We start from the raw sequence: 11,037 nt of genomic DNA on the forward strand, positions 1-11,037 counted from the left end.
GTTGAAAGGCATTTTCGGGAAATGTTTTATTGTAATTGAAAAGACAGAACATAGAAAAGAGTGCAGCAGGAAAAAAAAATGCTACCATTAGGGTCACGAGTGAATGTTCTGGTGTGGAGGCGTCTTTAGTTTTTGAACATGTCACAGAGTAGCTTCTCCATGGGAGTACTGCCAATGGTGCTGCGGAAGAACGTCTGCTCTATCTTCTCTGAGCTCACAGAGTGGAATGATGGCAGCAGAAGCAACAGCCTCCCGAACCTGATCAGTGAAGAACAAAGAGAAAATTTGTTTGCGCTGTGGCATCGAAACAAGATTGCTGCAGGATGCCTGATCAGTCTTTGGGTTCGTGTTCATTTCAGGTCAAGTGATATCAAAGGAATAGTTAATGGGGTTGGGTACTGGCCTACCTTGCACTCTGACTGGGGTGAAGGGAATGGATGTGCTGGCCCAGTAATACCTGGGACTGGTCCTGCAGACTCTCCACTTGGTCTGGATCCTTCAGACCGCGTGCCTCTGTATCAGAGAGTCAAACAGACATCTTTAGCATTACGTAGACTAACAAAAACATAAATGTGTGTTATAATCCATGCAACCCCAACACACCCGAACAGAGCGTGTCTCACCTGGCTTGAACAGGACGATCGCCTTCAGACAGGCAAACTCTGTGGGATCCACAGCCAGGACCTTGAAGCGGTCAAAGACATCTCCCAGGCAGTGTAGGTCCACTGTTGGGAGACTGGCCTTTGGCTGCTCAGAGGAGGGGCGGTCTGGACGAGAGAGGAGGGGACACTTGTCCATGGGCAGGGCCCACTGGATAGCACTGAGCAGAAACAACTCACTCCAGGCCTCCTCCAGTAGAATCACCTGGAAACAAGAAAGGAATATAAGGAATGACTCTAGAAACCTCCCGTGAGCTCAGTGGTACGGTCTATAAAGACCATGAGAGTTTTTGAATGGTGTTCTGAAACTGACCTGGTCTCGAAACGGAAGGTGGGAAAACACTGGCATGTTTTTGGCCCATCTCACTGCCATGAAGAGTAGGTGGGCGGAGACGTGGTCCAAGCTCTCCGGGCCAGACAGGGGATAGACCCTGCAGGGGGCCTGGCTCTGCTCCCTATTTGGCCCCTCTGCAGTCACATCAGGGGTCTCCTCCGCTGGAGACCGTAACACACATGATCACACTCGTGTATTTGTGTTGTTGTTATTACTGCACCCTCCTTGTCTACACCCCCACTGTGCAACACAACATATTTTGTCAAACACATGTCAGCAGCACTAAAAAATATATTTCTGACTGTCTGATAACAAATCCGATTTGTACATCTGCTTGCCACTTCAAAATCAATCGCTTTTCTCTTAGTCACCGGATTAAAGAAGAAGCAAAATTCAAATGGTGCTTCCAGTATAAACCAGCACGTATTCTGCACTCTGTTCTGCTCACCCTCTCCAGGGTCCCGCTTGGCACAGGTCTCTGCTGTCAACAGGCTGACCATCAGCCTGTGCTGCTTCCTGGGACTGCTGCTGCTGCTGGGAGGGTTGCTGAGACCCTGCGGGTGGGGGTGGCGGTCCTCAGGGCTAGTGCTGCAGGGCGGCGTGCTGGCGGCTGAACTGACAGAGGAGCAGAGGAGGGGTCGGCCGGGGGGCAACGTTCCGGGCGGACTGCAGGCGGGGTCCCGCGCGGCAGGGAGGTTCTCCTTCTCAACGTCTGAGCTCACAGAGTCCAGGCCGACCCGCGCCATACTTCGGGGCTGTCGCTCGTGTTGCACGGCTGAGCAGAAAAAAAAACAAGGCACGGAGAGGTTGTCTTGAGAGGGAGAGGCAGTCACTGGATGAGAGGGTTGAGTTTTGCCAGCCGCCACATTTCTATGGTTCGTTTTCTAATATTCAGAGATGGATATGGATTCTGTTCACTCACCCTCTCTGTTCATGCCAGCTTGCAGACATCTTTGCAGTCTACAAGCTTGACACTGGTTCCGATGAGCCTTGTCAACAACGCATGTTCCGGTACCCGTCTGACACCTGACACCAGAACCCCACCAAGCAGACACATGTATCATTTGAAAGACCACCTACAGAAAGCCACGTGGAGCACAGGATTGTAAAAAAAGGCATTGCGTCCCCCCTCACCTGTAGAGGAGTCGCCGCCGGACGCTGCGCTTGAAGAACCCGCTGCAGCCATTGCAGGCATGGATTCCGTAGTGTTTACCGCTGCTGGAGTCAGCACACACTCTGCACAGCAGACCCCGGACTGCTCCGTGTGGGGGGGATCTGTCTATGGATACCGGAAAGCAGAGTAGAACTAGTTAAATAGTTAGTTAAAAATTTAAATCTCAAATGTTGGTCTAATTCACACTGTTTCGTCGTCTTTTTTAAAATGGAATGTAAAAGTGATTTTTGGTGGCTTACCTGTTTGAGGTCCATCGGCAATATGCTGAATTCCTAAGTCATTTATGTTTTCAGGATGTGACATGTTGCTCTTAGACATGGGCTCTTCCATCCTGAGAATACTGCTGCACAAAGTATCTTCTGTGAAGAGGATCCTGTTCTTCTGAGTACCTACACTTCCAAACTGGATTGTGAAGCAGCTTCCTAATTCTATCAATCGTTTAAAAGGTCCATCCAGTGAGGAAGAACCAAGGTGAACCAAGGCAGGTCCCAATATAATTTATTTGAGGGCAGAACATGCAAGGTCCCTTCCCATGTGTAGAGGTCCTTCTGCTGGCTGTTCCTGAAGTGTCTTGAGGTCACTGAAGATGCTATTGAAGTTGCAGGAGCAGACACTACTTCACCCTCTTCTTATTTTCCATCTGGCTTCCAAAATGAGTATGTGAACCAAAGTTGTTTGGGGGGGGGGTGGCTTCTTGAAAACAAGGAGCTTAGCACTAGGCGCTGTGTTAGCAAAGGCTGATTTGTCATCCTCTTAATCTTTACTGTCCTTAAGGGTAAGACTCGGTCACAGCCTTTAGGGAGTGAACAAGTGGTACATCCAAACCATCTTTAACATTGAACAGGTCCTTTTTGTGGCCAACAATGGACAACATCAATTATTTACGCATCTCAAATTAAGTTGAGTGAATTTGAGACATGGGACATGAAAAATGACACTGAGAAATCTGGAATTATGAGGAGGATGTTGAAGAATGAAATGGTTAATATTTGAATGATTTTTTTTAATGTTTGGGTATTCCTTTTCTTGGTCTTCATCGATCACACTTAACAGCAATACCCTTGCCATCTGGCTTTGGGAAAAAAAGACATAGAACAGACACCCAAATCTGCCCTAAAGTAGCAAAGTAGCTTACACCACCAAGAAATGTTTTGTTGTCTGAGAGGGATCATGGAACCATTAGCTCCAAGATTGAAAGAGCACTAACGACTTGACCCGTTAGTCCATGCTGGTGCCATATGGTTGCTGCTCTTTGCAAGCCCCTACGGTCTCATTAGCCGGCCGACGTGAAACTGACTACTCGTTGTTGTCCCGAGGTCAGCGTTTTGTCTTCTTTTCCTTGATAAGTGGATTTAGTTGAACATATGACTTAAGACAGGATTACTATAACCTCCAGGTATCCACTGAGCTGTCCTGCCGGTGAGACAACGTGGTGGCTGTGTAGTGCGCCACTAGGCCTATGGGGTGGCCATGAAGGCACCGGCCACAGCCCTGCTCCCTTTCATGTCGAACGTCTGATGAAGTCACTCCTGATCAGGGCGAGCCAAGAGCCCTTCTTTTCTGTTGCCCCTAAGCAGTGTGTAAAAGGATTACAAACTGCTCTTAAACTCTTTTTAAATGCTGTCCTCGTCTCTGCTAGCTCTTTAATCTTGAGTTAGGGGGCCACTCACAAGGCCCGTCTTTTTAATATGTTGCCATGATCATCAATGTAAACAATGCTGTATTTTAACGTTTACAATTAAATACGCTTTTATAGTTAAATGTATATTTGAATGAGCCAATGGAATGGCTGAAAAGTTCTGTTTAACTCTTCTTCATTTTCCTACCAGATTACGGCAGCATCGCGAAACACGCTGACGCATACAAAGTGCGGCACAGAAGCTTTAGGGGGAGGTGAGTGACCTGCCTGCTGCTCCCGTCAATGCCAGGTGACGGGAGGTAAGGTACCGGCTGAGGGAAAGCGACCGCAACCGAAGGGAATGAAGGACATTGTGATGAAGGCCCCAACACTTTGAATCCACAAATAGTGGCTAGGGCCTGCTCACAGCTGAATGTGCTTCGGTAGTGTGTTGGTAAACCAACAATCCTCTAATCAAACAACAGGTAACATAATACAGTATCATTTCCAGAATTCTCTGAATAAAAATATCTCTCCTTATTGTCACATTTTGTCAAAGAGCGAGAGCAAAGAGTTTGTTTGCCTCATTGAATGCAGTGTTGTGGGGGCCTCAGGCGGCAGATTACAAAGTCCAGGAAACATTAGGTTTATTAAAAGATTTTATTATTTCAAAAAGGATTAATAACAAGGATGGGCCAAATCAATCAATATCATCAAATTCATATAGTGCATTTAATGATTAGAAAAAGTAAAAAATATGAATGTGTTCATAAGCTCAAAGCTAAAAATAAAAGAAGAGTAGTTAAATTCACACCCTTAATAGCAAAAGAATTCCAGAACAATGTGTTGTGATCTAATGGATAACTTGGCGTCATTTGTAATTAAGAACCTCACGAGGCTGGTGTGTTTTGATTAAGTGAGTTCATCTCAGGAGGACGGGTATAGAATCAAGCTGCCTTTGTTTCCACGAGCCACCGTATTTCTCCTTATAATGCTATTCTGGCAATTAAGCAGAGTGGGGGAGTCAGGTGTGTGTGTGTTGGGGGGTTGAGAGCAGCATTGAGGCGTCAGCACTACTACCCTACTACGAGGGGATCACCCCAACCTGCCATCTGCTGTAGGAGTAGCATGGCTGTAATCCCCACAATGAGATGTGTGAGGGCGGCTCTGTCTGGGCCAATGTCGTGGCTACTGAACAAGTACATTCAACAGAAGAAAGATGTGTTCAAAGTCCACAGAGGCCTGCTCCACATTCTTACCATCCTTTCTAGCATAGATTCATCTTTATGTCTGGAAACAATTCAACCATTACATTTTTCGAAGCAATGCAAGGTTTACCCCTCCACTGCATGCATCCCACAATGTAACAGCAATCTGAGAACCAACTTTTTTCCAATGGTAGGATGTCCACTATATTTTGTGCAACCAAACTAAAATAGTTAAATGCAAAACAACTGGCCATAACAAACTAAAAACTTGCAACATAATAATCCCTGAACAGACACGTCATACATGCCTTTTGATAGGGTGCATAAGGTATCCAAAAATGTGAACTAGTCCTTACAAAAAAAAAGGTTTTCTTCCTCAGATTCCCCGGTACTCGTTCCTGCAGTGGCCAGGGCTAAGAGGCTCCGCCCGGACGCCACGCCTTGGGAGGAAAGAGGACTTTAACTCATGAACCTTGTTTATTAAATGTTGAACATACAATCCCCAGACACTAGTGAGGCTCATACAAATATTGATCATCTTCCATAACAAAACCTAGTAAGTAAGCCTCCTACTATAAGTACTACTCACCTACTATAATTACTACTCATCTCAGTTGTTTTTGGGGAGGATTGGGACCATAAGCGGTCTAATTCAGTTCTAAGTCTTTCTGGATTGCATTCTCGAGAACAAAAGCTAGCAGCCGCTCACCTGAGAAGGCTGCAGCGGAACGCCTGCAGACGGGGGAAGGCCGCCTCCGCACTGCGCGTCTGGCTCTCATCGCTCCACAGTCTCTCCGCCGCGGCACACGCTCTCGGCCTGCACACACACGGGCACAGCGATGAGACGTACAGCGCAATGCATCAACTCTCCCCATGGCTTCTTTTGAGCCCTGACGAGAAAGCTACTGTCTCCTACCAGAGGCGAGGAGAGAGGTTGGTGGCGTCGACATATTCCCCCCACATGCTGACCTCGCCACCGATCACCAGCTTCTTCTGCTCCTCCGTACCTGGGGACACAACATGTGAAACACTCAGTTGCCTTAATTATACTATCTTCTGCATCCACGCCTCATCACAACAATCCATCAACAAGAGGTTAGTGTTCAAAGTAAGCCATTTTGTGTTTAAAAAGGCATGCATGACAAGCCTGTGTAAGTGTGTCTACGTGCGTCCTACCATTCTCCTCAATAAGTAAGCACCACCACCACCACCTAATACTACATGAGCCATGGCACACACACCAGAGAAGTTCAGTGGCTGCACATTGTAAGAGATCCGCCAGTCCTGGCCATAGGCGATGTGGTTGATGTACCACGGAGCTCCCAGCAGGACCCGGTGGCCCGCCTTCGTCATCCTGCTCGTCTCTGCTTTATATTGAGCAGGGAGCCCTTTCCAAATGTGCAGAATCGTGTCCTTGGGAATCTAAGTGTAGGCATTGACCATAAGTATTGTTTTGCTCATCTGCTCTATTATACATACATTATATACACACATAATGCCAGTAGTACATATAAACACAGCAACATATCATACTGGTTAGTTAAGACATGGTTAAAACCCACATTAAAAAGAATGTAATGCTTCAGTTTAAATTCTGAAACAAAGCTTTTTCCTGCAGCCACAACTAATTCAATGTTGCTAGTGAATATCCGTAAGTTAAACGTGAAAGTCATTACAATGGTTTCCCATTGGATTAGTGAAAAAAATGTATAGTTGGATTAAAAGAGATGACTAAAACGGATCTGATTATAAAGAAGCAATCCAGAAGGGCAAGGAGAAGTCAAGAGAAATTGTCACTTCAAATCTTTAGTGCCACCTAGTGGTATATTGATCAATACACACATACTATGGGCATGATCGAAAAGAATCTTTGCAAAAACACCACAAAACACCAAAATAAAAGAAGCCACATCGAGACACATCGACTGCAATCCAACACAGCACACATGGTTGGCGCTGACCCTTGAATGCGAGGGGCCACACTTTGTAGTAGCGGGCCCAGTTGCGTGTGGGCACTGGCTGGTCTAGATACCAGGGAGAGGCCAGAATCGCCTGCAGCCCTGCCTTAGTCACCTTGCGGAGCTCACACAGATAGCAGCCCCTTCTCCATACCTCCACCACTTTTAGAAAACTGTGCTGTGAAACATTCATCTCTTGTTTTCTCAAAACATAAATTAAAAAACAAAAATCATAATTAATTTAGATAAAGTCCAACCAATTGGTTGGACATGGTTTGTGGTATGACGTTAATCTTGATGACATCAAGTTATACATTAAAATACTCAAGTGGAAGTAGAAGACTGAAGTTGTGACTTACCCGCTCATGGTAGTCGAAAACATCTTGCCACACGATAGAAGTCTTGTTTAAATTTGAAGTGATGTTTACTATGCTGGGAATACGGAAAGCGTCCTCTGTTACATACGGCAACACTTTCCCCCCAACAATGTACAAGCCCCTTTACAGGAGAACCCACATGTAGTTCCACTCTGATCAATATATGTTAATGGTGCTGTCAGTAAGATTGAAGAGCTTTTAACCCGAGTGTAATTTGTTCGAAACGGCATATTCGTTCATCTGTTAGTTAGTGAAATGCACTGTGAGAATATTTGTTTGTGTTGACTGTGCACGACTTTGAATGAGCCTTATTAGATTTTAGAAAGCTTCCGGCTCATTTCTGACCAATCAGGGCATCCCTTCCAGGGTTTGAAAACACTTGTTTATGGCAATTATTATGGCAAATATACCATTTATAAACATGACTACTAATATCCTGCTACTCACTTCTCCATATAGAAGGATTCCAGTTTGGTGTAATCTTTCCCAAATCCCATCTTCTGCATGAATGCCCGGACATCAGGGTTGGACTGCCTATAGGATATGTATTCATGTCATTTATATTGATTTTTAGATGAAGACTTGTTTGAACTACATTATGAGGGACTTATTTTATGATCCATCAAGTTCAGACCTACCAGCAGCTAAAGTTGACCTCGTCTCCCCCCAAGTGGAAATATGGATCAGGGAACACTGAAGTCACTTCCTTGAGGAACTGGCTCATGAATGTGTAGCTGAGGGCGGACGCTGGGTTAATCGGTCCGAATGTCCCCGACGGGGAGCTACCTTTGTAACAAGGGGTCAACAAATTGGGCTGCCCTGCATAGGAAAGGAATTGGGAGAGGAGAGGAACCGGAGGGCCATTTAATCCATTACAACATAACCAGACCATTAGTGGAGTAAAAAAAACAGCAATTGTTTAAAGTACTAGATAATAATAATTTTTATGGACACAATTTACAAAAAGGTGAGGGGAAAAACATAAGCAATCAGCAGTTAAAATAACGCGGCTCTGAAGACTAAATGTAGTACATATGCACAAAAGCTACAATAATAACATCCATCACTTTACTTATGTCACTAGGTGTGAGGGTGGATATTAACCGTACCTTTCCCCCATGACTGCGTGTGGCCGGGTGAGTCGAACTCTGGGATAACACGGATCCCTCTGAGCCTGGCGTGGGTAAGCACCCTCCGAACATCAGACTGGGTGTAGATGTGACTCATGGGGTGGTAGGCACCCTGGGTAAAATAAAAGGTCATCGCTCAGAGCGGATTTCATTCATTTGTATTCAAATATTTACAATATTGAGGTTTTTTTTATATACCATATGCTTCGGAATATATCCAAAATATCATGTTGTTTATGAACATACGTGTGAAATGTTACATTTGAAATTTGTAGCGAAATAATGCCTAGCACTGCTTCGTCAGCTCTTGTTTCAATCAATCATTTTGTAGGACTAATACATGTGTTCGGCAGCACTGAGGGGGCAGAATGTTAGCCTCACCTTACTGCTTAGGTCTGGAAAGGTACGACTCTGGTAGGGGAATGAGGGATCATCCACGATGTGCCAGTGGAACACATTAAATTTACTATAGGCCATGGCGTCCTGAAACACAAGGGCTTTGGGTTTGAATGGCTGTTGAATATTGAAATACATACTTGTTGTATCAGAGTCCATTGAGTATTACCAGGGTGTTTAAAATGGCCTTCAATGGCAAGAAGTGGCGGGAAGTGTCCAACAAAATCCCTCTGTACTGGAAGCTTGGAAAGTCCTCAATCTCTGTCTTGTTTATGAAGTACTACAATAAACGGCACAGGGTGGGAAAAGACCGGATGTCAATACTTGATGGAAGAAAGAAAGAAAATAATTGTATACTTAAAATAGACACTCCTCTCTCACAGTGCCGTCTTCATCTTGTTGAACCAGTTGGCTGAAGGTTTCCAGACCTGTTCAAACAGAGAACACAATTGCTAGATACCACATAACCTCTCCCTGATTTTATCAACCAATAAGTCAACAATGGCACAACATTTTGTATAAAATAAAATGTGTGGATCACCTTTCTTAACAGAGCTAGTTGACTAACTTTGATGAATTGAAATAATGCATTGTAATCCTTTTTCCTCCATGATAAAACACAGTATGGCAAGGTAGGTTATTACCTCTGAGAGCACCCCACACCGTGTCAGAGTTCAGAACTGCCTGTCCTGCAGATACATTCAGCTGGTCTACAACACACGCAGGAGCCATTAGAGAGACAAAACAATACATAATGGTAAACTTTGCCAGAACCCCTGTTAAACGTGTCAGACACATAATGACAGGTTTAACATTCACTATTTCTTCCTTACATCTTTCCGATGAGCCTTCATTTGGGTAGCCATCGCAATCTTTTTGGTGCATCGTGACCACCAAAGAAAACGCTTTTTCCTCAGTTGAAGGGAGGACACCATTACCTAGAGAGTTTAGAGAGTTTATAAGTTAGCGTAGAACATGGTGAGAGTATCCTATTACATTGCACAATACATTGTGTTTGCTGGCGTTTATAAACTAAAAAGTCATTAACCTGGATACGTCTCAAGTTTCTAAACGTCCACCATGGTTTAAAATCTCTGTTAAGAAGAAGTGAATCCCACTGGCTCTACCAATGAAAAGCAAATAGAGAACCGGTGGAGTGTAACACACATATTACCGTATATTATACAGGTTTAAAAGTAATAAACTGTGCTTAAGTCCATCTATGCAATATTATACGGGCCATACGTTTTGAAACTGAGCAAACTTGACTAAGTTGGTAAAGTGCATATACTAGACACAAAACATAGTAAGCTGGACAATGTCATGCATGCTACAATGACTTCTATCAATAGCAGCTCACCTTTATGTTGTTTATTGTTTTTATTATACACCCTCATATAGGCTATCTTATACCCCGTGAAATGTTATGGAAGGTATGCACGATTAAAAAGTAATATCATAATAACTATGCATTATACTCATAGTCAATAGATCTGGGTGGCCCCAGACCTTTTGACTATGGGGATAATGCATAGGTATTATGATTGACTCTACAAAGGACTTGACACAACAAAACAACCCTCGCCACAATGCAGTTTCCTCCACTCATATATCTGACACGACTGCAATGCCACCACATACCCAACACAACCGCCATAAAGAAGTACAACTACAACTATATCTAGCCTGGGAGAGTAGTGGGTGGGCTGAGCGCCTGCACGAAGCCTTTTTACTTTAAAACTGGCTTACCTGAAGTCAGATCTGGGAAGATCAGAGGAAAATATCTGGTAAACGCAGAGTCCAATAGAGAGCAGTCTCTCATAATGGAGGCTTGATCTTCTCCATAATAGAAGTTGAAATGAGTCGGGCTCAATGGATACCGTTCCTCTGAAATGGCAAGTTTCTGTGGTAAAGGCCACACGCTTTCCACTGTGTTAAGGTCCAACACTAAAATCATCAGCGCAGGCAGACATATTGTACAGCTCGCCATTACCGACGGTCAGATTGTAGGGTAGGCTCCACTAGGTTTCAGCGCTGGTAGTACCGGGTAGTCAGGTGCTCCCAGTCAAACAGTCACATGACTTATGGGTAGGGACAAGGTGTGGTTATGATGGGTACAACAATTAAAGACTAAATAAATAAAATAAATAAATACATAAGCAAACAATGCCAATGGCAAGTTG

General features: G+C 44.4%; 3 protein-coding genes across 5 annotated transcripts in view; 1 reads left to right on the top strand and 2 right to left on the bottom strand.

The window, feature by feature from the left end:
• Window positions 1-11,037, top strand: part of hacd3 (3-hydroxyacyl-CoA dehydratase 3) — a 114,782-nt gene that overhangs the window by 67,665 nt on the left and 36,080 nt on the right. The gene's annotated exons all lie outside the window — the stretch shown is intronic.
• nr2e3 (nuclear receptor subfamily 2, group E, member 3) lies at window positions 12-2,941 on the bottom strand. The gene is made up of 8 exons (XM_060061979.1): window positions 2,407-2,941; window positions 2,128-2,272; window positions 1,916-2,019; window positions 1,442-1,768; window positions 973-1,154; window positions 624-864; window positions 408-513; window positions 12-258 (listed from the first exon to the last, which is right to left on the bottom strand). The coding sequence occupies exons 1-8, from the start codon at window positions 2,495-2,497 to the stop codon at window positions 126-128; spliced, it is 1,329 nt and encodes a 442-aa protein (XP_059917962.1). The 5' UTR covers window positions 2,498-2,941; the 3' UTR covers window positions 12-125.
• hexa (hexosaminidase A (alpha polypeptide)) lies at window positions 5,116-10,925 on the bottom strand. Of its 2 annotated transcripts, none has more exons than XM_060061962.1 (14): window positions 10,604-10,925; window positions 9,688-9,792; window positions 9,499-9,564; window positions 9,236-9,282; window positions 9,024-9,134; window positions 8,840-8,941; window positions 8,438-8,570; window positions 7,967-8,147; window positions 7,776-7,862; window positions 7,311-7,383; window positions 6,955-7,129; window positions 5,910-6,000; window positions 5,703-5,810; window positions 5,116-5,433 (listed from the first exon to the last, which is right to left on the bottom strand). In XM_060061962.1, exons 1-14 carry the CDS (start codon window positions 10,842-10,844, stop codon window positions 5,370-5,372), a joined length of 1,584 nt encoding a protein of 527 aa, XP_059917945.1. In that variant the 5' UTR covers window positions 10,845-10,925; the 3' UTR covers window positions 5,116-5,369. The 2 variants fall into 2 exon arrangements, with proteins under 2 accessions (XP_059917945.1, XP_059917944.1); XM_060061961.1 differs by lacking the exon at window positions 6,955-7,129 and adding an exon at window positions 6,235-6,415 and having other exon boundaries at window positions 10,604-10,921.

Source organism: Gadus macrocephalus, chromosome 9 (genome assembly GCF_031168955.1).
Source record: "Gadus macrocephalus chromosome 9, ASM3116895v1".
Lineage (NCBI taxonomy): Eukaryota > Metazoa > Chordata > Actinopteri > Gadiformes > Gadidae > Gadus > Gadus macrocephalus.